Source organism: Macrotis lagotis, chromosome X (assembly GCF_037893015.1).
Source record: "Macrotis lagotis isolate mMagLag1 chromosome X, bilby.v1.9.chrom.fasta, whole genome shotgun sequence".
Classification (NCBI taxonomy): domain Eukaryota; kingdom Metazoa; phylum Chordata; class Mammalia; order Peramelemorphia; family Peramelidae; genus Macrotis; species Macrotis lagotis.
The window spans coordinates 652,512,076-652,540,052 of NC_133666.1; the positions used below are offsets into that span (position 1 = coordinate 652,512,076).

The 27,977-nt window shown below is 47.7% G+C and overlaps 1 protein-coding gene across 2 annotated transcripts; it reads left to right on the top strand.

Annotated features, from left to right (window-relative positions):
• PALM (paralemmin) lies at nucleotides 1-27,977 on the top strand. 2 transcript variants are annotated; one of them, XM_074204957.1, is made up of 9 exons: nucleotides 1-80; nucleotides 14,235-14,283; nucleotides 16,173-16,253; nucleotides 16,780-16,910; nucleotides 18,599-18,740; nucleotides 19,724-19,745; nucleotides 20,424-20,483; nucleotides 22,288-22,419; nucleotides 23,882-27,974. In XM_074204957.1, exons 1-9 carry the CDS (start codon nucleotides 76-78, stop codon nucleotides 24,412-24,414), a joined length of 1,155 nt encoding a protein of 384 aa, XP_074061058.1. In that variant the 5' UTR covers nucleotides 1-75; the 3' UTR covers nucleotides 24,415-27,974. The 2 variants fall into 2 exon arrangements, with proteins under 2 accessions (XP_074061058.1, XP_074061059.1); XM_074204958.1 differs by lacking the exon at nucleotides 22,288-22,419 and having other exon boundaries at nucleotides 23,882-27,977.

Sequence of the window (27,977 nt, forward strand, 5' to 3'; positions counted from 1 at the left end):
CAGCCCCTCCCGGCCCGCCTCCGCCTCCTCCTCCTCCTCCTCCTGCCAGCCTCAGACGCCCGGACTGCGGGAACCATGGAGTGAGTAGCCGGGGGTCCGGGGGTGCTGGGGGTCAGCGCTTTGGGGGGAGGGGCATCGGAGCCTGGAGCCCGGGCGCTTTGGGGCGGGGGTCCCGGACCCGGGGGTCGGGCGGCAGACTGAAGGTTGCCGACCTGGAGACGGAGGCTCCGGGCATGGCCCCCCTCCTCTCCCCAGCGCAGAAAGGCCTGACGAATAACCTGTGTCTGCTGCTGGGGGCCGAGGCTGTCAGGGGCTAACCCCAGCCCGTGTCGGCACCCCTGGGTGGGGGGTGGGGGCTTGGAGGGCTTCCCGCAGGTGGTGGGCCCGGCCTCGGGCCCCCAGCCCTTGTGCCCCTGGAAGATGCTGCTTAAAGGTGGAGAGAGAGAGATGGAGGAAGCTAGACTACTGGAGAGCACATCCTTCAGAATACCCGAGGGCAGGGCCTGTGGCGCCCCCCACTTCCCCCTGGTCCCCCATTAGGCACAGGTGCTCTGAACGGGCCAGACAGGCCGGGCCTCAGTGGCTCTTGAGGGAGGGGAGGCTTGCAGTTTCTGCAGCCTTAGGCCTTCCAAGCCAAGATTCTCCCCCCACCCCCGCCCCCACCTCTTCTCCCTTCTCAGTCCCATCCTCAGCCTCATCTCCTTCTCCATCCTCATTCTTCCCCATTCAGCCATGGGCTTATTCCTTTCCAGCTTTCTTCCCGAAGTCTTCATCTAGCTTCCTTTCTAAAAGATCTGACCACAAGGCGCTTACTTCTGCCCCTTTGCTGCCTCTCCAGACTGCTGCCCCTCTCCCCCTTCTTGGCCACCTACCCAGACCCATCCCCCAGCCCAGATTCCTCTCAGGAGTAAATGCTTAATTCATGGGCAACCTCTTCCCCAGCCTTGCTCACAGAGTGATGGCCACCTCCTCATCACTGCTAATAGAATCATTGGCTCCCTCCCTCCCTCATGCTTTCACGTAGAGAGATCCTTCCCACTCTCCCCCTATCCCGATTTGTCAGTCAGCAATATGAAGTGCCTACTACCTTTGGACATAGTGCTAAGCATTGAGAATTCAAAGAAAGGCAGAAACTCGGACCTTTCTCCCAGTGGGGAAAGACCACATGAATATGACGATGTGCGGACAAGGTGTATATAGGGAGGTTGAGTGTCAGATCATCTCAACAGGAAGACCCTGAAGGGGGAGAGGTTGTGGGAAAACTGGGAAAAGTCTTGTAGAAAGTGAGATTTAAATGGAGACTTAGAGATTTTAAGATGTTCAGACGCTGGTGAATGTTTCATTTTACAGAAAAGGAAACTGAGGCTAAGAGAGGTATTAGCTTTTTCTGCAATAATGGGTTAGTTTTCTTTCCTTGTCTCCCTTCACTCATGTTTCCACTTAGTGTACAACAGGTCAGCCCCTTTCTCTAGAGCTACCCTAAACCATGGGATTGCCCAAAGTGTGTGGTACCTTGAGCTCCCAAGTTTTAAAAAAGTGCTTTGGGATCTCCAGTTAAAACCTAAAATAAAATAAACCTCCAGAGTAATGCTGAAATGTGACTTCTGCCTTGCCTTGCTTTTGAATTTTCCTGTCATCCTTTTCTAATCAGGGCCTCAGTTTCCCTTTCTGTAAAATGAGCTGGTTTATCTCTTAGTTCCCTTCCAGACCTGAATTGGTGATTCTAGGAACCTTTTCTAGTCCTCTCACCCCATGACTGAGGAGGCCCCACCCTTGGCTTGGCCTGAAACTTGGCCCCTTTTGCTTTAGAAACTCCTGACTAACAGACAAAGCCCTATCCCAGAGGGAACCCAGCCTGAGCCTTGGGGCCCTGGAGGGAGAGAACAGCCCAACCCAGGCTCATCTTTTCCTCCCTTGTTTACCTCGGGGCTTGCTGCAAAAGTCAGCCAGAGGTCCCCAAGTTTGACTGAGCTGACACTTAGAATTTGGTATCCAGTCGCCAACTCTGAGAGCTTGGCCGGGAGGCAAATTTAATTAATTACATCCAGTATTTATTAAGTGTCTTTATCACTATGCCAGCTGATGAGACACAGATTCGGCCCCCCACCCTGTCCTCTGGGAGCTTATTCTCTAATAAGGGGAATTTAGAATATATACAAGTTAAATTTTATATAAGGTATAAGAGAGACCTGGATAAAGAATTCCAGGGAAATTTGAAAAAAAAATGTTCAGGTGGAGGCCCAGGCAACATCTTGAGAAGGTTTCAAGGAGGAGGTGGCAGGTGGCATTGGAGGAAGACAAGCATTTCAACAGGTGAAAAGGGAAGGGAGAACATTCCAAGGAAGGGGGCTGGGTCCCTCTTGCACGTTGGAACAGAGATTCCAACCCAGGAGGCATCCGGTTTGGCCAGAAGTTAGCATGTGAATGAGAGCCATATTTCAAAAAAAAAAAGGGCCACACAGGTAGATTAGAGGTAAGTTATTTGAAGGGCATTCACTCCTCAGCTGAGCAGTTTGGATATTGTCCTGGAGGTGCTAGGGAACCCTCAAAGCTTTTGGAATAAGTTACTATCACATCTCAGGAAGGATATTAGGATATTTTGAAGGATGGACCAGCAAAGAAGAAGGTATCAGCAAAGATCTATTCAAAACCAATTCCTGTACAGAGGGGGCTCACTGACTAAGAGAGGATGAGACTGTTTTGAGAGGGAGGGATCACTAATGCTCAGGCTTCAGGTAGCATGGGGGTAAGAGATCCTGGAAGGCTACTTGGCATATACGCCATTTGAGGTGAATGTAGAAAGTTAGATTTTTACAGACAGAGCTGGGGTCTATTATAAGAGATCAAAGTACAGAAATGGGATCAGCTGGAAGAGATGGGCTGGATCCTTTCATTCATTTATTAAAGCATAGCTCCGAGCGTGTTCCGTTACCATGAAAGAGAAGGGGATAATGGGATCCTAGAGTCCAAACAAGGAGGCACCCCAGAAAGGACCCTATGCAGAAAGCTAGCTCCAGAATGCCAGGGCCACCATGAATAATTTTTAATGGCAGAATGAGTCACTATCAATAATATCCATAATTCTATGAGAAGCATATTGTAAACTTAAAAGTGAAATGTGAAACATATACATATGACTAGGAAAGCCAGTGTGACAGAATGGAATTTGAACTGGTTTAAACGGGGGCCAAGAAGACAGGATCATGTCCTGCTCCAGATAAATACCAACTGACTCTGACCCAGGGAGAGTCCCAGAACCTCAGTGCTAGTGGAGGGAGTTTCTTCTTCTGGGAGTACCCTGTGCCAGTGAAATTCCAAGGCCACTTCTTTATCCCTAAAGCTGTCTATAAAGATTAGCTATTTTATCAATAGCTTTATGTATCAATTTGGGCATTTGATTATACCAGTCACTGTTAAAGATAAATAGTTCCTGTCCTCAAGAGACTTATATAGCTACAAGGTAACCAGGGCTGGGGGCCAGGTGATGCATCTGGGACAGGGAATCGAGAAACTTAGATTTTAAAATCACTGGCTTCTGTTGTAACCCTAGGCAAGCCAAGCCTCTTGACTTTTAGGGTCTCAGTTTTCTCACCTATGAAACAAGAATGCTTAGTCTTTAGGTGCAAATTCTTCCTTGTCCCCCTTCCCATTGATGGAATGCTTTCCCTCCCAATGCCAGTCCATTTTTGCCTTTCTTTGCATCATTAGCATTTAGCTCAGAGTTTGGCCTATTATGTAATAGGCTCTTAATCAATGCTCCTTGACTTGCTTGGCCTCTTACAACCCCCTCAGCTCCCTTCAAAGCTCAACATCTGCCACCTCCTACAAGAAACCTTTCCTACACCCTCCAGGGGTTGAATGAATACCTCTGCACTCCACTGCTCTGAATGCATTTTTTTTTCTATCTACCTACATTATTTATCTGTGACCTGGTATCCCTCAGATAGGATGTAAGCACCTTGAGGGCTAGTAGGATTTCATTCTTGTCTTTGTATCCTCAACTATTAATTAATACAGTGACTGGCAAAGTGCTTAAATACTTGGTAGAATAGAAGAGCTGGGAGAGAAGTGTGATTGGCTTTCTTCCCTTACCTGAAGTGAATGAGGAATAATAATATAGCTTTTTGCTTATGACCATGTGTGTGGTGTTGTGGGGGTGTGTATGTGTGTGTGCTAAGAATAATGTAGGAACAGGTTACCAGATGACAAGATTTCAGTTTGAAATAAAGAAGAGCTTCTCTACTCATCTTTAATTAATTAATTAATCAATTTATTTTTTGCAAGGCAATGAGGTTAAGTAGCTTACCCAAGGCCACAGGGCTAGGTAATTAAGTGTCTAAGACTGGATTTGAACTCAGGTACTCCTGACTCCAAGGCCAGTGCTCTACCCATTGCAGCACCTAGCCACCCCAATTCATCATTCATTTTAGAAAAGTTTTCTTCCTCCAAAACTTCCCTCCCAACTTTAATATATCAGGTAATCTCATATAGGTTATCCATGTACCATCATGGCACTTATCTTGCAATGTTGTGTGTTAAAGAGTTATCTGTTTTGTCTTATCTCTACTAGATAGCTTCAGGAGGAAAGGCACTATTTCTCTTGTTAACTCACTTTTAGCCTTAACATTTACTGAATTGCATAGAAATGAAAGCCCCAAATTATCTGATGTTTTGTCCTTCATTCCTGAAGAAGACCATGACATCAGGGAGGTGATGCCATGAGAAACATATGAATTGAATTTGAGTGAGGGGGATACTGGGCTAAGTCACCAGCCTCACTTTCAGCTCTGGAGCCATCTGAGTCCAGTGACCAGATAGGAATCAATGTAAAGTGACTTGCCCAAGGTCCCACAGCTAGTAGGGGTCTGAGGCTAGACCTATTTATTTATTTGTTTGTTTGTTTGTTGATTTGTTTATTTATTTATTTTGTTTTTGCAAGGCAAATGGGGTTAAGTGGCTTGCCCAGGGCCACACAGCTAGGTCATTATTAAGTGTCTGAGACCAGATTTGAACTCAGGTACTCCTGACTCCAGGGCCTGTGCTTTATCCACTGCCACCTAGCCGCCCTTGAGGCTAGATTTAAACTGAGGTCCTCCATACTTCAGGGCCAGTGCTCCATTTACTGTGCCTCTAGCTGTCTGAATCATCTATCTTTCCACCCAACCTCCAGATGACTTCTGGGCTCTAGGAAGCTCTTTAAAGGCAGGGCCCTTTTGGGGTTTTGTCTTTCTATGTCCACTAATAACAGCTGCATTTAAGTAGGTTTGCAGACCACTAACTACAGCTTGGAGGAAGGTGCTATTACTTCCTTTTTCTAGATGAGAATGCTGAGGCTGAGAGCTGTGATTTGCCCAGGGTCTTACCCACCTAGCAAGTTTGAGGAAGCATCAGAACTCTCAGATCTTCCTGATTTCCCTTCCAATACTCTATCCACTTTGCTACTTACCTGCCCATTCTGTCAGTGTTGCTGGGTCATTTTTCAATCATATCTGATTCTTTGTGACTGCTTTTTGGGGGTTTCTTGGCAGAGATACTGGAGAGGTTTTCCATTTCCTTCCCCAGTTCATTTTTACAGAAAAGGAAACTGAGACAAACAGGGTGAAATGACTTGTCCAGGGTCTCCCAGCTAGTGTCTGAACCTGGATTTAACTCAGGAAGTCTTCAGATCCAGTTCTTTGCCCACTGTGCCCCTAGCTGCCTCTTTGGAGCATGGTATCTGTAGTCGTTGTTTATTACGTACTTTTTGAATAGGTCAAAGAGACTGGACCAGATAGCGACTTCAGGCGGCCACCGTGGAAGGGTCAGTCCCCTGAGTCCAAGGGAGCACCTTGCCGTAGAAGCTAGTGACCTGTCAGGGAGGCTGGGCTACTCAGTCCAAGTTACTCTTTAAGTGATCAACATTTGCTAATTAATTTTTTTTATTACTTGGAGAGAGAGTGCACCCATATAAGTAAAGGGCAGATAATGTAAAGTAGAGATGTGAGGTGATTTGGAAGTAATGGGAAAGGTTCTGCATCTGAGGGCATCTGGGGCCAGGCTTCCTGGTGGCTAAGGTGTTAGAACCAAGGGGTTCTGAGAATCCTGGGGAGGAGAGAGCTTATATTCTAAGTCTAGGAGATGGCTGGTGCATGGAGCCCTTCCCCAGTGCAGAAATAGCCTAGAGGCCTGTCTGGTGATGGCGAGTTAATGTCTAACAGTCTGGAGCCAGGGCACCGGGGAGGGGAAGAGTGAGTGAGTGTGTGTGTGTGTGTGTGTGTGTGTTGGGGGGCGGTTTTGATTTCATTCTAAGAGAGCTGTAGTGCTTTGTGGTCTGGGAATGACCTGATCAGAACTTTGCCTGGGTAGCATCCCTTTGCAGCTGTGTAGGGAAAGGACCAGAGAGCAGGATAGGAGATCGTAAGAGGCCAGCCATGAGGTCCTGAGTGACCTTTGGAAATAGAAGGGACTGAAGGAGAGAGAAAGGTTTGGCCCACTGGCCTGCAGGGGCTACTACTTACAGCACCTACTATGCGCTGGGCATACCAAGTTAAATAAGCATCTGTTGTGTGCCAGTCTCTGGGCATGCCAAGCCAAATAAGCCCCTACTATGCAGGCATGCTGAGTCAAATAAGCACCCACTGTGCACCAATCACTGGGCATGCTAAGCCAAATAAGCACTTACTACAAGGCCTCCAGGTGCCAGGCACACTGATCCAAAAGTAGAACAGTTCTCACCTTCTTTTAGCTTCCTAGAGCCAGAAGGGCAGCATGGTGGGAGGCTTGGTTACTAGGATGGATCTGGACTCAGTAGAGCTGAGTTTAAATCCAGCCTCAGATACTTACTGAGTGACTTGGCTCCCAATGTTTCTTCATTTGTAAAATAGGCATAATATCATCCCCTCTTATAGGAGTTGTGAAAATTCACATGATAGAACTTAGCAGAGTGTCTGGAAAATATTGTACCAAGCAAAATATTAGCTCTTATTAGTATTAGTTGTATGACTCTGGGCCAGTCACTGCTGGTTCTCTGGACCTTGGAGATTCCTCACCAGAGGAGGTGGACAGGATGACCTCTGAGGCTTCTTCCTGCTCCAGATCTAGGGACTTGTGGTTCAAGGTTGTACTGAATTTCTCTCTTTGACCCCCCCTCCCCACATTAACTTTTTGTGATTTTATATAGTTCAAACAGTATTAAAATTTCTGATTACTCTTCTCTCTGCCTGTCCCCTTGGTTATCACAAGGCTAGTAGAGAGATAAGATGACACAGATAATTATGATAACATTATGTAATAAATGCATTAGAGGAATTCAAAATGCTATGGGAGGTCCTAAGGGAAAGTTATTCAAAGTCTAGATTATTACCTAAGAGGCAATCGAGGAAGACTTCCTAATGGAGGTGACATTAATCCTAGATTTTAAAAGCCAGGTAATAGTTGGAGGAAATTTGAGAAATTTGAGTGTGAATACAAGTGGGGACTCAGAGGGCCATCCTTTTTCGCCACAATGAAAAGAAAGATGGAGAAAAATATGAAATTAGACTGGAAATAAATTTTCAGTCATTTCAGTTGTGTCTGACTTTTCCTGACTCCATGTGGGGCTTTCTAGGCAAAGATCGTGGAGTGGCTTGCCATTTCCTTCTCTATCTCATTGTACAGATGAGGAAACTGAGGCAAACAGGATAAGGTGACTTGCCCAGGATCACACAGCTAGTGCGTGTCTGAGGCTGGATTTGAACTCTCGGCACTATAACCCTACATAAGCTGCCCATGGAAATCAATCTAGGGTGATAATCCTAATAACTGACATTCATATAGTGTTTTGAGGTTTGCAAAGTACTTTATACAGACCCCTCTGGGGTCTTGGAGCAACAAGGCTTGAAAGAGTCAAATAGTCTAACAGCTTTTACAATTGAAGAAACTGAGGTCCAGGAAAGTAGGTTGATGTATCTAAAGTCACATATGTAGTAAGCATTAGTGTATTTTACCCTCTGGACCAAAGTGTATTTACTAATAAGGAAAGTAAGGCACAGATATGTCTAATATTATGGTTGATTGTAGAAGACCTAGATTCTCAGGCAGCGGAGTTTAAATTGGCTTCCTGAGGCAAGTGGGAGTCCTCAAAGATTCTGAAGGCAAAATAGGGGTCCTTATTGACCTTGGACATGTCCTTTCCCTTCTGGGTCTGTGATTTTCTCATCTGAAATTATCCAGTTGGTGTTGCTAGGAGGTGCCATTGTGTACAGAACACAGGTCTAATATAGATTCCTCTTCCCGGGTTCAAATCTGGCCTTGGACACTTAGTAGCTGTATGACCCAGGCCAAGAAAATCTCCAAAAGGGGTCAGGAAGAGTTAAGACTCAGTCTGAAAACAACTCAGCAACAACAATTATCCAATTATAGGCTTTGGGCTAGGAGGCTTAGTGAGATGATGGATAGGGATTATTCTGGCTTGACTGTTGATGAACTTGTGCAAATCCCTGCTCTTTTCTGGACCTTAAAAAAGTTTCCTTTAGGCTCACTTCCTCCAGGAAGTCTTCCTGGAGTTTATCCGGGGCCCCTTGGCTAAGGGGCAGGAATGGACCTCATTCCCCTTGCTCTTGGGTCTTGCCAAAAGGAGAAACCTGATAAATCGGTGTAGAATGAATGAATGAATGAATGAATGAATGAATGAATGAAATACATACCCCATCCCAGCAGCTAGAGAGACCTACCTGAATCCCAAGTCAAGAACATCCCTTATCTGAACCTGGATTTAAATTCTGCCTCTACCACTTAGATATTAGGCAAAGCACTGTCCCTTTCTGGGCCTCAGTTTCCCTATCTGTAAAATGAGAGGGTCGTATTAGCCCAGACACTTAACCTTTTTTGTGTCCTGGGCCATTTGACTGTCATTCTGGTGAAGCTTGTCCTTAGAATCATATTTTTAAATGCAGAAAATATAAGATTACAAAAGAAACTAGTAAAATTGAAATACAGTATTAAAGTACTTTAGATAAAAATGAAATCCACAGGATCCTGAGCTGAGGGCTCCCTAAGATTCCATCATCTACATGGGTGACCTTTGGCCTTCCAGAGGAGGAATTAGAGCAAAGGGAAATCTTTCTTGGGGGAAGTTCTCTGTAACTTAGGAAATGAGGTGGGTGTCTATGCAAGGGCTTTGGACCCTGGGACCCCTGGGTTTCCCTGCGAGGAAAGAATTGAGTAGCAAGTGTCTTCCCCTCTTCAGCAGAGGGTCCCCTCTGGGAGGGCTCCCCTGGAGCAGACAGCCCCCACCTCCCTTCCTGGTCTCCTTAGTCAGGTCTCTCCCAGGTCCAGGCAGCTGTTTCCTCTCAATAATTAACATAGGAATGTGTCCAGAGTCCTTTCTCCCCCTCCCTGAATAAGGGGGAGAGCAGCCTGGCTCCCTCCTTTACTGGGGGCTGATCTGGGCCAGACTATCCCCTAGCTCAGTCCAGTCTTCGAGCCAGAATAGCCCCCTCCAGTCCCCACTCATCCAGCTTAGTGACCTTGGGTAAATTGCACAACCTTTCTGGGCTGTTTGTCAACTTGGAATCCGTCAGCTCTGGCCCTCCCTTCATTCCAGGGACTTTGACTGGCTGAAAAATAATAGAATCAGAGAGATTTCAGAGCCCAGAGGGACCTTCAAAGTCAACTGAGTTTTCATTATCACCTACTACTATGCTATATGGCTTACATATTGGGAATATGAAGAAAGGCAATGACTCTCATCTCAACGTGGGAGGACGGTATATAAACAGGAGTCTTAGAGTTGACCTTCTTTGAGCCCCTCCGTGTAAAATGTGGAAATTCTCCACTAAAGACTAAGCTGGATCTTCTGCCAGTGGGATGGGCTGGAGCTCTTCATTCATTCATTCAATAAACATCGATCGGCCTCCGCCCTCCAGTTAGGACCTTGGGGAGCAGCCTAGGGCGCCCATCCCTGCCCCTTGGGATCCCCCTTCTGCTCAGTCCTGGGATGACTTCATAGAGGAAAAGGGCTTTGAAGAAACCGAGACTCAGTTTGGAACAGTGGCCCCAAGTCCCCAGCCTGCTAGTCCAGGGTGGGTGGCTAGGATGGGAGTGGAGCCTGCGGGGAGAAGAGGAGCTACTTCTCCACCTCCTTGGCTTTCCCTTTGGAGGGGAGGGGACGTGGGCTGGGGGAGCAGCTGCGGGGCGGGGCCCGAGGCTAACCCATTCCCCCCCTTCTTCGTCCGTGGGCTGCTCCCTCTCCCCCGCGCCTGGGTAATCGCCGTTGTCATGGCAATAGTGGTGTTGCCAGGGCACCCGCCTCCCAGAGGGGGCCCCGGAAAAATCACTGATCAGCAGCTTCCCTGGGGAGGGGCAGGGTGGAGAGCTGGGGGACCTGGCAGGCTCAGAGGCTGGGCCTGGACTCTTGGGGGCTGACCTAATCAGGATGGACTTTCTATGCTTGGCTGACCATGGAGGTGGGGCCTAAACTTGGGGAGGGGTGGGTCTTGGCAGCTCTGAAGTTGGGGGCCTGGCCATACAGGCAGGAACCCCTTAAGTGGGGGGAAGGGGAGGGGGGACTTTTCCTGGTCCATAGGCCCCATTCTGCAGGCCTTCCTTGCTCCATCTCTGAGCTCAGCTTCTCAAGGCTTCTGCCATTCTGTCTTCTACTTGACCCGTCACCCTGTGGCCAACCAGAGAAACAGCTCATCCCTCCAAAGGAGTGGCTACTTGAAAGTCTGGTGAAGCCTGACCTACTGGGCGGAGGCATCTCCATTCAGGGCAGCCCTGCCCCTAAACAGCATCCTCCTGGGGCCTTATTACCTGTACTTTAGAGCTGAGGGACACAGGTCAGAGCTGGGCCGGGACACCTGGGAACAGACAGTGATAGAGCCAGGAGGACCCTTAAAATACAGGACATCAGAACTGGGGGACCCTTAGAACAAAGGACACCAGAGCTAACACAAGATGTCAGAGCTGGGGGGTCCTTAGAACATAGGACATTAGAACTGGGAGGACCCTTAGAACACTGGACATTAGAACTGGGAGCACTCTTAGAATACAAGCTGTCAGAACTGGGAGGGTTCTTAGAACATAGGACATTAGAGCCAGGAGGACCCTTAGAAAAGAGAATATGAAAGCTGGGAGCACAAGATGTCAGAGATGAGAGAGACCTTAGAACACAGAGGGATCTTAGAACGGAGAATGTGACAGCTGGGAGGACCCTTAGAACATAGGATGTCAGAACTAGGAGAACCTTTAGAACATAAGACATCAAAACTGGAAGGGCCCTTAGAACATAGGACGTTAGAGTTGGGAGGACCCTTTGAACATAAAATGTCAGAGTGGAGAGATATCTTAGAACAGAGAATATCAACTGGGAGGACCTTAGGACACAGGATGTCAGAGGTGAGAGAGACCTTAGAACACAGATTGTTGAGAGGAATCTTAGACCTGAGAATGATGACTGGAAGTCCATTTCCTTAGGAAACAGAACTTCAGATCTGGGATGACCCTTAGAACCCCAGGGTGTCTGGGCTCAGAGGGCCTTTAGAATGTGTAATGTCAGAGGTCTGAGACACCATCTAGTCTAATTTCCTTTTAAACATGGGAAAACTGACCCCGAGGGGGAATGGACTCACCCTCAGTTAGCTGTTATATTAGAGGCAGAATCCAGACTGAAATCCAGGCTCCTGGATCTTAAGTTCTGAGAATTTCAGAAACAGAAGCTGGAGGAGAAGTAGGCTATCTTACTTAGGTGTGGTGGGATGTGGAGCTCATCCCCTGGCTAGCGATTCCATCAGTAGTTCTTGGTCATTCTGGTGGCTAGTTTGTGTCCCAGAGGAAATTTGAGATAAGGTGCCAAGGGGCTACTGGAGAATACCATCTGGTCAAAGGAGGAACCCAGAGTCTCTGGTGCCTAGCCAACTTTAGGCTCTGACTGTTGAGGATGCTAGGTGAGATAGTGGATAGAGTACTGTGCCTGAAATCAGGAAGGACCTGAGTTCAAATCCAACCTTAGACATACTTGCTATGTGATTCTGGACAAGTCATTTTATTTCATTTTTTAATTTTTTTTTATTTTTAGGTTTTTTTGTAAGGCAAATGGGGTTAAGTAGCTTGCCCAAGGCCACACAGCTAGGTAATTATTAAGTGTCTGAGACTGGATTTGAACTCCTGACTCCAGGGCCAGTACTTTTTCCACTACGCCAACCTAGCTGCCCCCTGAAGTCATTTTATTTCTATCTCAGTTTTCTCAACTGTAAAATGGGGATCCTAAAAACACCTCCCTATCCCTCACTTTTGTGAAAAATCACATGAAATAATATGATTATATAGAACTTGCTATATAGTAGATTCTATATAATTCTATATTCTATATAAATTCTTTATTCTCCTTTCACTGTTAGAACATCTCTCCTCACTTCCTGGGGACCCTTCCTCACAGAGAACCTAGATCCTGGGTAGATAATTGCTGCTAGTTAGGGATATTCTAGCTCCTCCTAACTGCAGAATTTCTGCAACTGGGTCTGTTTTCTTTTTCATGTAATGGGCAGAGAATTTAGAGGATACTTGGATGGGGCCAGCCAACTGTCTCTGATTATGCTTGGGGGGCACATAGTTATATTCACTTAGTTCAACCAGGACAGATTTCTGATGTTTAAATAGAAAATTTTGCTTGGACATGGAAAGCCATCAAAATAGAGGAGGCTAGGAGAGAATAGCGCTTTTAAATTTTCCTATGCATGAGTAAAGTTAAGAGACCCTGAGGTTCATAGAATTTGGGGATCATAGGTTCAGAGTTGGAAGGTCTTTTAGATCTAAGCTCCTCGACTAACCTGGCTTTGCTTCTTGTTTGAACATGATTTTGGACAAATTATTTCCTCTTTGTTTCCCAGACTTTTAAAATGAGGGAATTGCATCATTTGATCTTTGTAAGTCTCAGTTACCTCATCTGTCAAATGGCAACCATAATCCTTGTGACATTCCCCACCCCCTGGGATTGATTGAGGGGAAAGCCAACTGGAAAGCAATGCAGCAATAGGAAAACTCTTGGGCTTTTAGTTAGAGCTTCTCCAGATTTAGAGGCCCCACTGGAGCCAAAAGAAGGGCAGATCACAGGATCCAGGACATCAAGTGCAAACAGCTCATTTTACAGTCGAGGAAACTGAGACCCAGAAAGGAGAAAAGACTTGTCCAAGGTCATCATATCCTATCACATTTGGAGCAAAGCTAGACTGTAAAATGAGGAGGTTGGATCAGATAACACCTGAGGTATCTTTCAACTCTAAGTAGATGATCCCGTGAAACCTAGGCTTTCTGACACCCAGATTTTGACTTCTTGCCCTCTGACCCTAAATATGGTGTGTTTTTTGTTTATACAATACTGAATCCAGAGTTCTCTTGTTCTAACCAGACAACTGTCCCGATGCTTTAGTTTCTCACCTCTATACCACACCTGAGTCCAGGGAGGTACAAATTTAGGGACAAATCCTTGGAAGAGAAGCAACTGATAACCTCAGACCCAGCTGTAATTTCAGCTTCAAGGGCACCAGGGGCAGAGAGAGGTGGGAGGTGGTGGTGGCGATCATTTTGCTATGGGGTGGGGGGGCAGGGATCAGGTAGTAGAGTAGTCCTGCCCTCTGCTGAGCTGACCCTACTATGATCTGTTTGCCCAGAATGGTCAGGGACTAGACACAACAGGGGGAGGATTAGGGTCCCTGGCTCCCACCCAGAATCTCCCATCCCAACCACTCAGCATTTCCCCAGTTCATCAGAAAACTGCTCCTGGGTGTGTTGCTGTTCTAAGCAGTTTTGGGCTTATTAGGGATTTATAACTGAGGATCTCAAAGCACTTTGCAGACAGAGGAATTCAGGGATGACTTGGTTCTATCATATGGGAAACTGGTATCCTCCTTTATATCAAACTTGGTTTAATAGCTGATGCTTCATGTTCCTATTTGAGGAGTAAAAGGAAGGCTTTTAAATTTTTTGGAAGGGGACAGGAGAAGAAGTAAAAACTGGAAACTTATGCCAAAGCAATCTGGGGCAGCTTCCTGGAGGAGATGGCATTTGAAGGGAGAGAGGAAAAAAGTTGAGGAGCAGCAAAATGGGGGGCTCTGTGAACATCTTAGCCTTGGGACACCTTGTCAGAAGGGAGGAGAGAGGACCCCTGCCTTTAGGGAGTCATTTTTTTTAAATTAAGAAAGAGGGAAGGGGCTGCAATCATGACTTCAAAAAATCCACTCAAGTCTATGACTTCATAATACTTTTTTTTCTTTTAACAGAGTCTCTGTAGAGACCACTTTCCAACAGGAAAGGCTTCAGGCCATTGCAGTAAGTATCTTGATATCATTCTTTCTAATCCCATAGGGGCTTTAGTGAAGCTGGATTAATTTGGAGGAGGGAGGGTATTTGGGTGGAGGGGTGGGTCTTGGGGTATCTTGTCTCTCATGTGTGAGAGAATCCCTCAAAATCATCTATTTGTGTGAGCTTAGTCATTTAATTTCCCCAGACTTTGGTTTCCTCATCTGTAAAATAGGGAGAGGGGGAGAGTTGAAACAGATGACCCCTAAGGTCATTTTCATTTTGGGGACCTCACTTTTCTCATCTATAAAATGGGTTTTGACTCAGTGACCCATGAGGTCCCTTTCAGCTCTACATTTAGGATCCCATGATCCTTTGACCTCTCTTGGCCTCAGTTTCCTCATCTGTAAAATGGTGGATCTCCTTGAGGCCAATGCCCAGGACTGGTGTTGAGTTTCTCTCCATATTTAACTTCTGAACTGATTCTTGTCATCTGTTGTTATGGGGCCCAGCCTGGAACAACCTGCCAGAGCTTGGGCTCCATTGGCAGACACTTCAGGAACACAGGGTCACCTCTGCGACACAGTGATGCATCGACAGAGAACTTCCATGGTGCAATAATAAAGGCAATTGGATATTTATTATTAGAATTTCCATGACTAAAGTTAATAATGAATATTATACTTCCATACCTCTTTGCATTTTAGAAAACTATTTAATCCTAATGACAATAAGATGCAGGATGGCTTAGTGAGTCAATAGATGGCTAGGTTTGGTTGGGATCAAGCCCTGTCTATAGTATATACAGACATGTGGCCCTGGGCCAGTCTCTTGACCTTAGTATCTTGGAAACTCTCTAAAAGCTATCATTGACAGAGACTGTGCCTGCCTGCATTGCTAGAGGGAGGTTTTTCATTTAGAAATTCCCTATGTGGATGAAGTCACTGGTGTAGCAATGATTATCGTCCCCTAAAACTTGGATGATAGTTATAATGCAGGAGCATTGGATTTAGAGACAGGAGAGACCCTAGTGTGAATCCTGGCTCAACCACTTAGCAGCTGTGTGACCTTGGATAAATCACCCTATCTCTGGGACTTTCATTCCATGTTAAAATGATGGGGTTGGATTAAATGATATAAGCTCTGCATCCAATGATAAATCTTTGATATAAAAGTGAGCCTCAGAGAGGGACTTGGGATTCTTAGGTAACCAAGGTTATATAGCTAAATAAGTGGACTAGATAAACAGACCTAGAACTCTAGTCTCCTGACTCCATTCATTTTTAAGTAGACCACAAGACATTGTCTTGTCCATGACTTGGGAGGCCAGAGAGATGATGGAAATCTGAGATACTGTTTTTTTAGACACTTCCTATGTAAAGATGGTGGACATACTGGAGACTCATTTTTTAGATACTGCTTATGTAGAGATGATGGACATACTGGAGACACATTTTTTTTAGATACTTGCAAATGTAAGAATTTGGATGCATATTTGTAATAAGAGTTTCAGTTTTCTTTTCTATTTTTTCTTTTCAATGGGAGTAGGAGTGAGGAGAGAAAATAGATTTTTTTGGTAGGTAAAAATGAAATTTAAAATTTAAATGAAAAAAAGAGAGGTTTGGAATAGATGGTCTCTAAGGACTTACTGACTTGAAGATTCTGACTGAACCTTGCATAATGGTATGATTAAATCTGAAGTTTTGAAGTTGGAGGTTTAAGATCCATTGGTAGATAGCACCTGTTGGTGGTTGGTGGTATTACAACCCAGCTCTGTTAGCTATTATCCTAACCCATAGTCGGCAGAAAAACCAAGCCCAGGATCCCAGTGGAATTATGAGATCCCAAGACGTGTGAGAAAATAAGTTTGTTGGGAGTCTTTTGTTGGGACTGACTCTCCCTTCACATCTGCCCCTTAGGAGAAGAGAAAGAGGCAAACTGAAATTGAGAATAAACGACGGCAATTGGAAGATGATCGGCGGCAGCTGCAGCATTTAAAGGTACCTGTCCTTATGGGTACCTCAGCGGTTTCCTTTTTCCTTTAGTTGAGGTCCAGAAAAAGGGGAGCAATTTCCTTTAATATGCTTCATGGGAGATGGTCTGAAGGAGGAGACTTAAGTATAGATTCTTAAATTTAGCTCTGGCTCTGGGTTCAAATCCCAACTCTGCCCATTTGCCACCTATGTGATCTTGATCCTTTAACATCTCTCTGCCTCAGTTTTCTCATTTGTAAAATAAGGAAGTTGGACTAGACTTTTAAGCTCTCCTCTATCTGTAAATATGAGATCCTGTTTCTCACCTTTGGTACATACTGTGTGTGATGGGGCAAGTCACCTAACAACCTCTCTGTGCTCCTAACACTTCAGATAAAGTGTCAGCCTGTATCAGCAGGGAAGGAGGAGCTCCCTATACCATGAAATCACAGATTCGGCCCCTCTTCCTAGGATCTGATGAGTTGATTGATGGTTAGGCCTGGGTTTGATGGTGGGAGAGATCACTACCTACCTACCTGTCTGCCCTCCACAGTCCAAAGCCCTGCGGGAGCGATGGCTACTAGAAGGGGCTCCCTCCACTGATTCCCAGGAGGATGAGGTGATGAAGAAGCAAATGCAAGAGGATGAACAGAAGGTCAAACAGCTGGAAGATTCGATCCTGAGGTGGGGGAGGCAGTGTTTCTGTCCAGTTTTGCCTTGGTGGTGGTGGTGGTGGTGGTTGGGGTGGAGGGGCTTGGTCTGGTCCAATAGCTACCTTTCAATAGGTAAGCAATTTGTAGGGGGTGGCCACTGGCAGATAACTTTTACCTCTGAGCCCTAGTGAGGAGATAAGACCTTTGTTTTGACTGCTGGAGCTGGCCAGGGGGAGGGGCACCGGGAGGTGGAGATGTGTTGGGAAGGCAATCCCTGAGGGACCCAGCCAGCATTAGCCAGTGGATTCACTCCCTCTCCCCTCCATGGCAGCCACAAGATCAGAGGGGGAGTGCATCGGAGAGAAGTCTCTCTTTCAGTCCTCACTAAGACTGAGCCTGGGGTCCAGCCAGGAGGTCACCTAGGCTGGGGTCTCAGATCCTGCTGGGAAGGGAGCTGCCATCTCAAATAGAGACAAGCTCCCATTATTCCCCACCCCCAGAATCAAGGCTGTGGAGTTGTTCTATTTTACAGAAGAGGGAAGCCAAGCCCCAGGGTAGGGAAGAGAAAGTGAGTCAGGACCCAGCCAAGTCTAAAACCCGGTCTCCCCATATGAAGGTTAGAGATGCTAATTTTTCAGAGACAGCACCCTTCTCTAATGACATATTTGTCAGAATGCCAGCCACCTTAAATGCTTGTTCCTTTCCTTTCTCCCTCTATTGGCTCCCAGCCACCAATTGGGTGCTCCCTGCGTATCCTTAAAGTTGGCCAAATAGGGAGAATATAGAGAAGAAATCTCCTAGACCCCCTACAATCCCAGAGCCTTCCCCCAGGTTTTTGACTTTTTCCCCTACAATCCCAGCGCCATCCCCCAGGTTTTTGACTTTTTTTGTATGGCTCAAACTAGAGTCCTGCCCTGGGGGGACAGGACAATGCTTCTCTAGAGCGCTTTGAGATCCTCTGCAGATCTGTGCCTGACTTTGGGAGGGTGAGGTCACCTGGGAGGCGGGGGGGCTGAGGGACTTTGGGGGCTGAGGGACTTCGGGCTCGGCCCAGAAGGAAGCCACACCCCCTGTCGCACTACCCCACCCAAGCCAGCTGTGTTTGGCTTGGTGGGAAGGGGAGGGTTGGGGAAAGGGAGGGGTATTGGACAGTGGGAAAGCCTATGTCCTGTGAGTTATTCTTTCCAGAGATTTATTGTGCTTGGGAAGTGGGTGTCTCTGGTCTGGTTCCCCTATCACTCTAGGAGAGAGAAAGGGTGTGGTATTGGCAGGTCTCAAAGCTTTCAGGAACTTATCTCTTCTTTCTGTGGGCCTGTATGATGTCCTCTCCTTCTCCCCGCTCCCCAAATACTCTTCCACCCCAGCCAGCTTGTATCTGGAGAGAGACTCAGGTTAGGCCTCCAGACTCCAACTTAGTGCCAGTTCCTGTCTGATTTAGTTTCTCTAACTGTTCGATGAGGACTAGATGATCTCTAAGCATCCTTCCAGATCCTCAGTGATAGGCTAGGTAAAAGACAATTACCTCATTTTGTTAATGAGCTACTCAGAGATGTCAGAACTAGGGGAGTGCTTAGAGATCTCAATCATTTTTACTGTTGGGGAAACTGAGGCTTTGTCAGGGGAAGGAACTTCACAGGTATCCAGTGGCCAAGTCTTTTCAGCCTCTGGATCTGTCTGTCTGATAACCTGGACCTCAGTAAGGGTTCTGTCCTCCCCTAGGTTGGAGACTGAGCTAGAGATCCTGGAGACGGGGGACTCTGTCCCAGCTACTAAGGAGAACGTGGTGGTCCCAGCCCAGGCTCCAGCCCCAAGCCCTGTGAAGGAGGAGAAGAAGGAAGAGAAGATTCTTAATTCACAGAAGGTGAGATCTCTAGTCAGGTAACTCTAAGGGGGGGTTAGAGACATTGCCCTCTTCAGAGAACCCCCAATGAAAGGGGGAATCTTGAATTGTAAGATCTGGAGGAACTGAAGAACAGAGGGGGGTGTCAATTTGAGGGAACAGAACCCAACTTTAGCATCCCTGCTCAGAGGCTCTTTTTCTATCCCAGTGTCCCTTTTCCTCCTCCCTCCCAGTAGTTGTTGCCGGATGTTTCCACCCCAGGCAGTTTCCTCCCTAAGACAGGACCCCTGTCAACCAGGCCAGGACACACCTGGCCTTCCTGGACCCTCTGGTCTAACCTCTCCTTCCCTCCTCTGGCCTCCCATCTCTTCCCCTTGGGGGTCCTTTTCCCAGGAGTCTGACCCTTCCCCAACTTTTCATGGGTTGGGATCCAGTGGGATCCAGAAAATAGAGCCCAAAGGGATTTTAGAGATTATCTAGCTCAGCCCCATTTCAGAGATGGAGAAAGAAGCTTAGTTAGGGACAGGGGCTTCTCCTAAGGTATAATGAGTCCCTTGTTCACCATGTTAGGAGTATGTTGGCAATGTGTAAATGTTTAACTAGTTTGAACTAGTAGTAAACTAGTAACTAGTTTAATAACTAGTTCTCCAAGACTTGGGAAAAAAATGTACATAGGATACACTTGTTATGCTTCCATTACACTTCTAACATTTTCTCTGTGGTTTTTCTAAATCTCAATCTATAAAAAATAAATGAAGCCCTGATTTGTAGCATTTGACAATTTCTCAGATGTAAATCCCCACATGAGAAATCTAATAATTGGATCTCCAGTATATCCTTGTCTTCCTCTCAGTTTTTGATTTTTTTTTTCCTGACTAGTGATCCTGGGCAGGTGGGTAATGGGGAAGGATTCCGAGACTCAGCCTATCCTGGGTTGGGTTGGGAGGCTGGGGGACCAAACCATGGGGATGTGGAGATGACCTATCTCCTGTTTTCCTTTGCAGACTCCAGTGGCCTCTCCCAAAGGTAAGTTTCTGGGGTCTCTGGGCCTGAAAGGGTTTCATGGAGAAGATGCAGGTGTGTGGGGATGGGGGGTGGGGGGGGTAGGCATAATGTGGCACCCTCTAGTGGTCAGAGATGGGGATGCACAGAAGGGACCCTCTCTCTGACCACTCTAGCCTAGTTCCCTGCCCCAGAGAAACTCAGGACAGCAAATGGTTAAGACTAAAAGGATGCTCAGACATCCTCCTTAAACACTTCATTTTAAATAGGGAAATAAAGACCAGGGAAGGAACATGAGAACTCTAGAACCCAGGTCTCTTGACTCCCTCTCTCCCAAAATGTGTTGGAAACCCTTTGTCTCTTCTCTCCAAGTCTCTGCACACCCTATTACTTGTCTCCCTAAAAGAGTCAGCCTAGATAGTAGAAAGAGCCCTGGGTGTGGGCTATGAAAACCTGATCCAAGCCAGCTCTCCGAATGAATTTGGGGAAATGTCTTCCCTTCTCTGGGCCCCATCTGAAAATTGAGAATGTTGGATTAGATAATTCCTTTGGCCTCTTCCAGCTCTAAACTCTAGGATAATATTTTTCTGAGCAAGTTCCTTGTGTCTGGATCTCAGTTTCTATCTGTAACATGGGATTTTTCTTCTGGAGGCTGAATTCTGACTCTCAATCTTGTCCCTGATTCTGCTTCTTCCTGAGCAGAGAAGAAAGTCACCAGCAGCCCCATGAAGATGGTGGAAGGTTCTGAGATGATGAAGGCAGGTGGGTGTGAACCTCTTTCCCTCTTCTGTACCCTTAGAAGGACTTTGGGCCAGTCCCTGCTGCCAGGGACCATTACCTTCTAGAGCCTTCTTCCCGTCCATGTTCCATTGCTATCAAATGACATTCAGCCAACTTTCAGTCACCTGGGAGTGTGGATTATCTCTGAAGATGCTATTATGGCTTTAGGGAAACCATCTCATGGTGGCAGGACTAGGAGTAATAATGGAGGAGGGCTTGGGGGTTTAAATTATTGATGATTTTCATCCTCTGGGAGGAGGGGCAGGGGCTGCTGAGAGTTGGCTGTGGGACCTTGGCCAGATCTGGGCTGGAAATAAGTTCTGAATGAGAAGGACTTTGCTCTGAAAGACTGGTCCAGAGTTCTCAGGGGACTCCTCAGGTCATGCTACTGCAACATAATGTCTGGAACCTTCCCAGGTCCCTCTGTTCAGGGGACTGAGTCTCTTCACAGGGGATGTGCTCTCTGCTTTGGCTGCCCCTCAAATGCCACTCTCCCTCCTTGGAGGAGTGGGTTCACACGCATGGTAGCCCTAACCCAACTCTGCCTCGCTGCTTCCGAGTCCTGAGTGCCTCCAACTGTCTGGACCAGCCACTTTCTCTCCTTCCTGTGACACTGTATCACCCCTGCCAACCCCGGCCCTGTCTGATCCAGTCTCAGGGGAACCAACTCATTCTTCCATCAGAGGGGACCTTGAAGATGGCAGGTGCAGGATGAGTGAATTTTCTGAGCCCCGAGTCCTGGGGTGATGGCAGACACTTGCGGGCAAGCTGGAGTGTTCCTGTTAACACAGCATGTGATCCATCCTAAGGCTTCATAGATTCTGAGGAAGGGAGATCTGGGACCCAACTGGAAAGAATGTAAGAGTTTGGAGGCCAGGCAACACAATGAAACTCACTTGACCCAGAACAAAAGAGTCAGATTGGGAAAGGGGAGTAAACCGGACTAATAAGTCCTATATTTGTATTTAAAAGAAAAAAAAATAATTCCATGAATGGTTGGCAGAGGCATTGCTAGGCATAGTAATTCTTGGGAAAATTCCAGGGCTTCTAGTGATCAGAATGGTGCAGCAGTTGTGTGGTGGGACCTCCCCCCCCCCCAAGAAGACTTCAGCATGGTGGGCAATGGCCCCATTTTCTTCTTTCCTAGTTGGACAACCAGGAGGTCTGGTTAGCACCTCATTAGATTGTAAGCTCCTTGTGGGCAGAGATTCTCATAGTACTGATGTGTCAGTAGATAGAAGAGGGTGCTCTGGAGGATGAGGGAATAGGAGGATTGGATGAAGGAATTAGGATGAGCAATGAGAATTTGATAGCTATCTTTGAAGGACTATCAATTGGAATTGTTCTGCTATCTAGGGTAACTTCCCTCATTTTATAGATGGAGAAACTGGGGTTCAGTAAGGAGAAGTAGCCCAAAGTCACACAAGTTGGACTGTTAGGATTCAAATTCAGGTCTTCTGACTGCAAATCCAGTCTACACCACAGCCTGTGTTGAAGAAGGGGAAGCAATTAAAGGGAATTTGAAGACTGGACACTTTGTGAGGGAAACTGAGGCCAGAGAGGGGAGGGGTTTGCCTGAGGTCACCCAGTTGAGCCCAGGCCTGTGACTCCTTCCTCTGCAGAGGAGCATTGCTTATTGCCTCTGCTTGGCCCTTCCACTTCTGCTCACCTGCCCACCTGCCTGCCCACCTGCCTTGCTCCTTTGCTCATTCCCGCTTGGCCCAAGGTTGGGGCTGGGGCCTGGGGATGCTCCTGTGGTAATTCCTGTCCCCCCTTTATGTCTCAGCCATGTACTCTGTGGAGATAACCGTGGAGAAGGATAGGGTGACTGGAGAGACCAAGGTTCTGTCCAGTACCACCCTGCCCCCTCAGGAGCCCTTTCTGCAGGGGGTGAAGGTGTATGAGGACGAGATGAAAGGTAGGCCGCCGCCTTCCTCGGGATGAGACCCTGATGCAGCTTGGAGGAGCGATGACCCAGGCTCCACAAACTCCTCCTGGAGCTGAGGATGCCCTACGTCCGTCCTGCCAGTCCCTTTTGGGGGACTACAAACTTCTTTTGGTTCTACAAAGCCTGGAGATGAAGTCTTGGCAGCTGCTGGTGCCCCTGGGAGAGTGTGTCCAGAATGTTAGACTTAGGGAGTGCTATAGATCAGAGTCCATTAATCTCCTGTTTTCACGCCAACTTGACTCGGGGCCCCCTTCTGAGGCTTCTTTTTTGAGGGAGGCTTCTCCTCGATTCCTCCCTCCTCCCACTGATAACGTGGACACTCACTATTCCTGGGAGATTCAGAGCTAGCCAAACTGGACCCAGGTTGCTTAGCGACAGAAAGGTGATCTGTCTCCATAGCAGCCGCAGGCTGGCAGCCTGAGCGTCTTCTCCCTCCCACTCCTCACTACTCCCTCCTGCTGCCCTGGCCTCACCCTGACCCCATGCCAGCCCACTGCCCACCTTGGGTGAAGCAATGGTGCCACCCAGTGGTCAGAGAAACAACCACCTCTTGACCCTTAATGGTTCTGTTCAGAGGAGGCTCAGGTGGGGGGGCCCCCACCAGGACCTCACTCCGAGGCTGCTGATGCTGCAGGAATTCAACACTCCCCATCCCTGAGCTGGGAAAGAGCCTGGGGCTAGATGCCAGGGAGGCTGGAATTCTACCCCTGGCTGTCCTGTTGAACTGACTGTGTGACTTTGGGGAGGTCACCTGCACTGTCTCTACCTTCCTTATCTGTCCAAAGGGGGTTATATGATGTCATCCTTTTAACCCCTCTTCCTCCAGCCATGGCCAAAATTGTGAAGGTGAAAGTTTTCAGGTCAAAGTTCTCCAGAAAGGATCCCTCCCTTTCACTGACCTTTGGGGGAATCTTGTTCAAAACTAAGAGGAGACAATGTTTAATCAAAGCATGTCAGAAGTGCAAGGACCCTTGGGTTCAACTCAATGATTTTACAGTTGTGGAAACTGAGGCCTAGAGGAAGAGAGATGGACTTTAGACAAGGATGTCCTAGGCCAAAAAAGAGCAAATTAGGTTTTATCCATTAGATATTTAGTCAAATCCTATTCCCCAGACTCACCCTTAGCTGTAACCACCAAAGGAAGAGAATCATTCATGTTTGGTCCAAATTCAAGCCTCTTAAGTGTATTACTATTCACCTGAGGAAGGAGAGAATGAATTCTCTCAGGTCCAAAGTCAAAACTCTTGACCTCCACTGATGTAAAGAGCCTTTAGCGTATAAGAGGGAAACAGAGATGCAAGTAGAGCCGCCTTGTTCACCTAGGATTCCCCTCCACTGTCAAACCCAGCCACAGCTCCCCCTCTCAAGATCACTCAGTCTCACAGTCTTACCTCCCTTGTCTCTCCCTTTCCTTCCTTCTTGCCCCCTACAGTGGTTCATGCAGTGGATGGCACCACAGAGAATGGTATCCATCAGTTGAGTTCCTCAGAGGTAGACGAGCTGATCCACAAAGCAGATGAGGTGACGCTGAGTGAGGTGACAGTGACAGCAGCCCCGGAAGCACGGGGCACCCCAGAGGTGACCAAGTCCACCCCGCGGCGGGAGATCACAGGAGTCCAGGCTCAGCCAGGTGAGGCCTCAGGCACTGAGGCAAGCCAGGAGCAACCAGTCACCATGATCTTCATGGGCTATCAGAATGTAGAGGATGAGGCCGAGACCAAGAAAGTCCTGGGCTTGCAGGATACCATCAAGGCTGAGCTGGTAGTAATCGAGGACCCGGCCCCGCCCAACGGAAGTGCCCAGGAGCCATCGGCCACTGCTGCCACCACTGCCCCAGTCACCAAGGAAGAGAACCAGGTTGGGGAGAAGTCTGACCTCCAAACCCCTCCAGTAGATGTCACAGCCAGCGCAGACAAAGACCTGGATATGAAGAAACAGCGTTGTCGATGTTGTTCTGTAATGTGAGGCCCCCCCAGGGCCCATTGTCCCCTGGCCCTGACACCGCCTTCGAGCCACTTTGTGCCGTGCCCATGCTGGCCATCCTGCCAAGGCCCAGCGTCTTCACACACACCTCAGACAGATGACAACACACACACACACACACACACACACACACGAACACAAAATTTAAATATAAAAATCTCTTTATGAATCAGAACAAAACCCCATATCTGTTTCCCTGCAGCCTGTTACTTTCTTTTAACAAATTAAAGGAGAACTAAAATCTCCTATGCAGATACCAGACCCTGAGACAAACACAGATGGATGCCCATTCACCCAGATATACTCAGAGAAGGATGCACACTCTTAGAAACACAAGTTTGGCACACTGAGAAATATTGTCTGTAGCAGGGACTGAATTACACACACCTACAATTCAACAGTCTCTCTTTCTCTTTCACACACATACACACACACACACACACACACACACACACACACACACACACACACACACACACACACACACACTCCAAACAAGTGCATCCATATGGACCCACGGACATTCAGATAGACAGAGATATCAATTCAGCGACATATACTCAATCTAGCCGCAGTCCCCTAGACTCATTTAACAACACACAGATGTACTCTTCTCTCCCCCACCTCTTCTTCGACAAGGACAAGGACTGTGCGGTTTGTGAAGGGGTCACAACCCCACCTTGCTGATGGAGCAGCAGCATCAGCCCTCCAAAGTCCCTGCCTTCTTCCTATTCCCTGTTTCTCACGCCAGCGGGGTGGGGGCACGTGGGACTGCAGAAGGTGTGGAGGCAAGTCTCCTTTTCTATCCTGAAGTGTGGTCCAGTGGAATGAGCGCTGGATTCCAAGGCAGAGGGTCTCGGGTTCAAAGCCCAGCTCTGCTACTTATTCTCAAGGTGACCATGGGCAAGTCACTTCTCTCAGCCTCAGTTTCCTCATCTGTAAAATGAGGGCATTGGATAAGATGGCCTTGAAGGTCCCTTCCAGCTCTAGATCTTTGATTCTGTCCTTTGAGGAAGATGGATGAGTTGAGTTTCTGGCCCTGTTCTCCCACCTGTCTTCCGGAGATGAGGGCCCTGGAGGGATGCATTGAAGCATTGAGTTGGATCTGAGAGGTGCCCCCCCAGAAGGCAACCCCATTGGGATTCTGCATCTCCCTGGCTCAGTGACTATGAATGGATTAAGAACTTCACAGTGTGGGTGTTTCCTTCCAGAGTTTCCTGGCTCTCCCCAGGAGCTAGTTTTACTTGGAGGACTGCAGGAAAGTGGAAATTTCCTCTTTTCTGGAGCTTGTGAACCTGGAACTAGCAGAGGAATGGAAGGTGGCAATGGAGAATCAGAACTGGACCTTTGAGACTGAATGAGACCTCAGATCTGGAGTGGGAGGGGCAGGGGAGAGAGGTCTTCCCCAAAACACCTCTGGCAGGGATGATAGGGTTTGGTTCAGTGAAAACTGGACTTCCTTTCCTCAGCCTTGGTGGAGCCCATTGCTGTCTTGAGTTTTGTTTAGTAAACTTGTGTTCTAGAGTGTAGGGATTGTTGAAGATGCTGCTCTGAATTCTCAGGCCCTCTTCAGGTACCAAGGCTGGGTCTAGAACCTGCTGCCGAGTCTGGATCTCCATGTGGGACAAGACCTAGATCTCCTAGGATTAGGCTGTTGAGGTGGTTGGTCTGGACCAAACCTGCCCTCAAATACTAGCCTCCCCCTGGAACCAGATTAGGGTGAGCCAGAGGTAGTTGGGATATGGGGTGGTGAGGGGCAGGGCCCTATCCCAACTCTGAGCAGCAGTTGCCTCTCTAGAGCCACAGCAATGACCCTTGGAGAACTTGAAGCCCCTTCCTGTACAGAGAGGGAGTGGAGTTGTAGAAAGGTTGGGTGACTTCCCCATCCAAGGAACTCACCCAAGGTAGACACCCAAGGCTGTTCATGGATGTGGGTGCCCTTCGCATGTTCTTCCCAGCTGATTGCGCTCCTTCCCCACCTTCATCCCCTGGGCCCTCTCCATCTGGTGCTTCTCTCTTTGGCTGAGCCAGGCCCGGGGTAGGAGGGGACTTGATTTGGAGCTGCAAAGACTCCCCTTTCTCCCATCCAATCTTCTCCTACCTTCTCTGCCGGTCAGTTTGGTTTTGTTGGGGAACAGAAGGATGCACCCTTGTCCCTGGCCCAGGATGTTTTAGAGAGACCCAAAGTCTTGGAGCTGGGCCCTTCCTTCAAGGGGAAAGGGGTATGGACACCCCAAACATCCTAGGTCAGGGCCCAGGCTCAGGTGTGGGAGCTGGGCTCTCTGTGAGCCCCTCCCTTTAGAGTAGCCTGGCCCATTTCCCTGTCCTTGCTGAATTGAGGCCAGCTCTCCCTGGGCTTGCTTCTGGATCAGGGTTTGGCCTATAAAGGCCAATCCTGCCTGGCCCATGGTCATTCCTTTAGTGGACCAAGGAGTTTTGGGATGACGCCTGCTGTTGCCCCAGGAAAGACTTTCACATTCATGATCCCACAGCCCAGTAGTACCCAATTGTGTGAATTCTGAAAGCTACAGACTAATGAGTTAGATACCAGTGACCAGGAAAATTGTATTCTAGGGAGTTTGGAAGTATTTAGAAAGGGAAATAAAGGTGATCACCAGGAGCCAGCATGAGTTCACTAAGATGAAGTCCTGCCAACTCTCTCCTTTGCTTTTTTGATAGGGTTATTATTGGACTGGTAGGTCAAGGAAGGTTAGAGGCCCTTCTTAACCACACTGGTTTTGGCAGTCCTGACTGGTGTCCCATGTGGTATGAATAGGGGTAATATAAGGATTTCAATGCTAGTGATATTTTTCCCTCCAAAATATTAAATATGAAATGATGTATGTAACCTGGGATATTTGTGTGGCAGTTTTTCAGTATGAAAATAGAAATAATTTCCTCTTGTTTTGATCTAGCCTTTACCTGACTGCTACCACCCCCCCCCCCAGTCCGCCTCTCCTATTCTGAATTTGTGCTAGAAATATCCCCCCCACCACCACTGCTTGGAGCCATCTCTTTAATCCAAAGTTTTCTGTGGTAAACACATACATGCATGTGTGGACATGCTGTCCTCTCTCCCAGTCTGTGTTGACTTTGAATTCAAAAGACCCCTCCCCACCCCAGCTCAATACCATGAGCCAGACCCCATGGGCCATGTCTTGAAGCAGAGGCCCCTGAGGCCCAGTTGGGGGTGAGCTCCCTCTAGGTCCCTGCCATGGGAGGGGCACAGCTCCTCCGCAATGCCTTTCCACTTCCCCTTCTTGGCCCAGAGACCAGAGCAGTGAGGGAAGGAGTAGGCACCTTCATACCTCTCTCTTTTGCCTGTTATGTCATTCCAGCCAATTGTCCCCCTTTCCCATGGTCTACCCTAAATTTGTGCCTCCTGAAAGTGTCCTTCTGTCTTCCCTTTCAGTGAAAAGTCCCTTATGAGTTCCACTCACTATTTGTAACAACAAAGCTATCCCCATAAAAATCTCTCTTCCACCCCCTTTGAAGATGCAAATAAACAGTGTGAACAGCCTGCCCCTACTAGCTTCCCTGATCTC

Bases quoted from the DNA above. Each gene is read 5' to 3' on its own strand.
- PALM (XM_074204957.1), top strand. The intron at 19,746-20,423 runs GTAAGTTTCTGG...CTTCCTGAGCAG, and splicing joins TCCAGTGGCCTCTCCCAAAG to AGAAGAAAGTCACCAGCAGC. The intron at 22,420-23,881 runs GTAGGCCGCCGC...TGCCCCCTACAG, and splicing joins GTATGAGGACGAGATGAAAG to TGGTTCATGCAGTGGATGGC.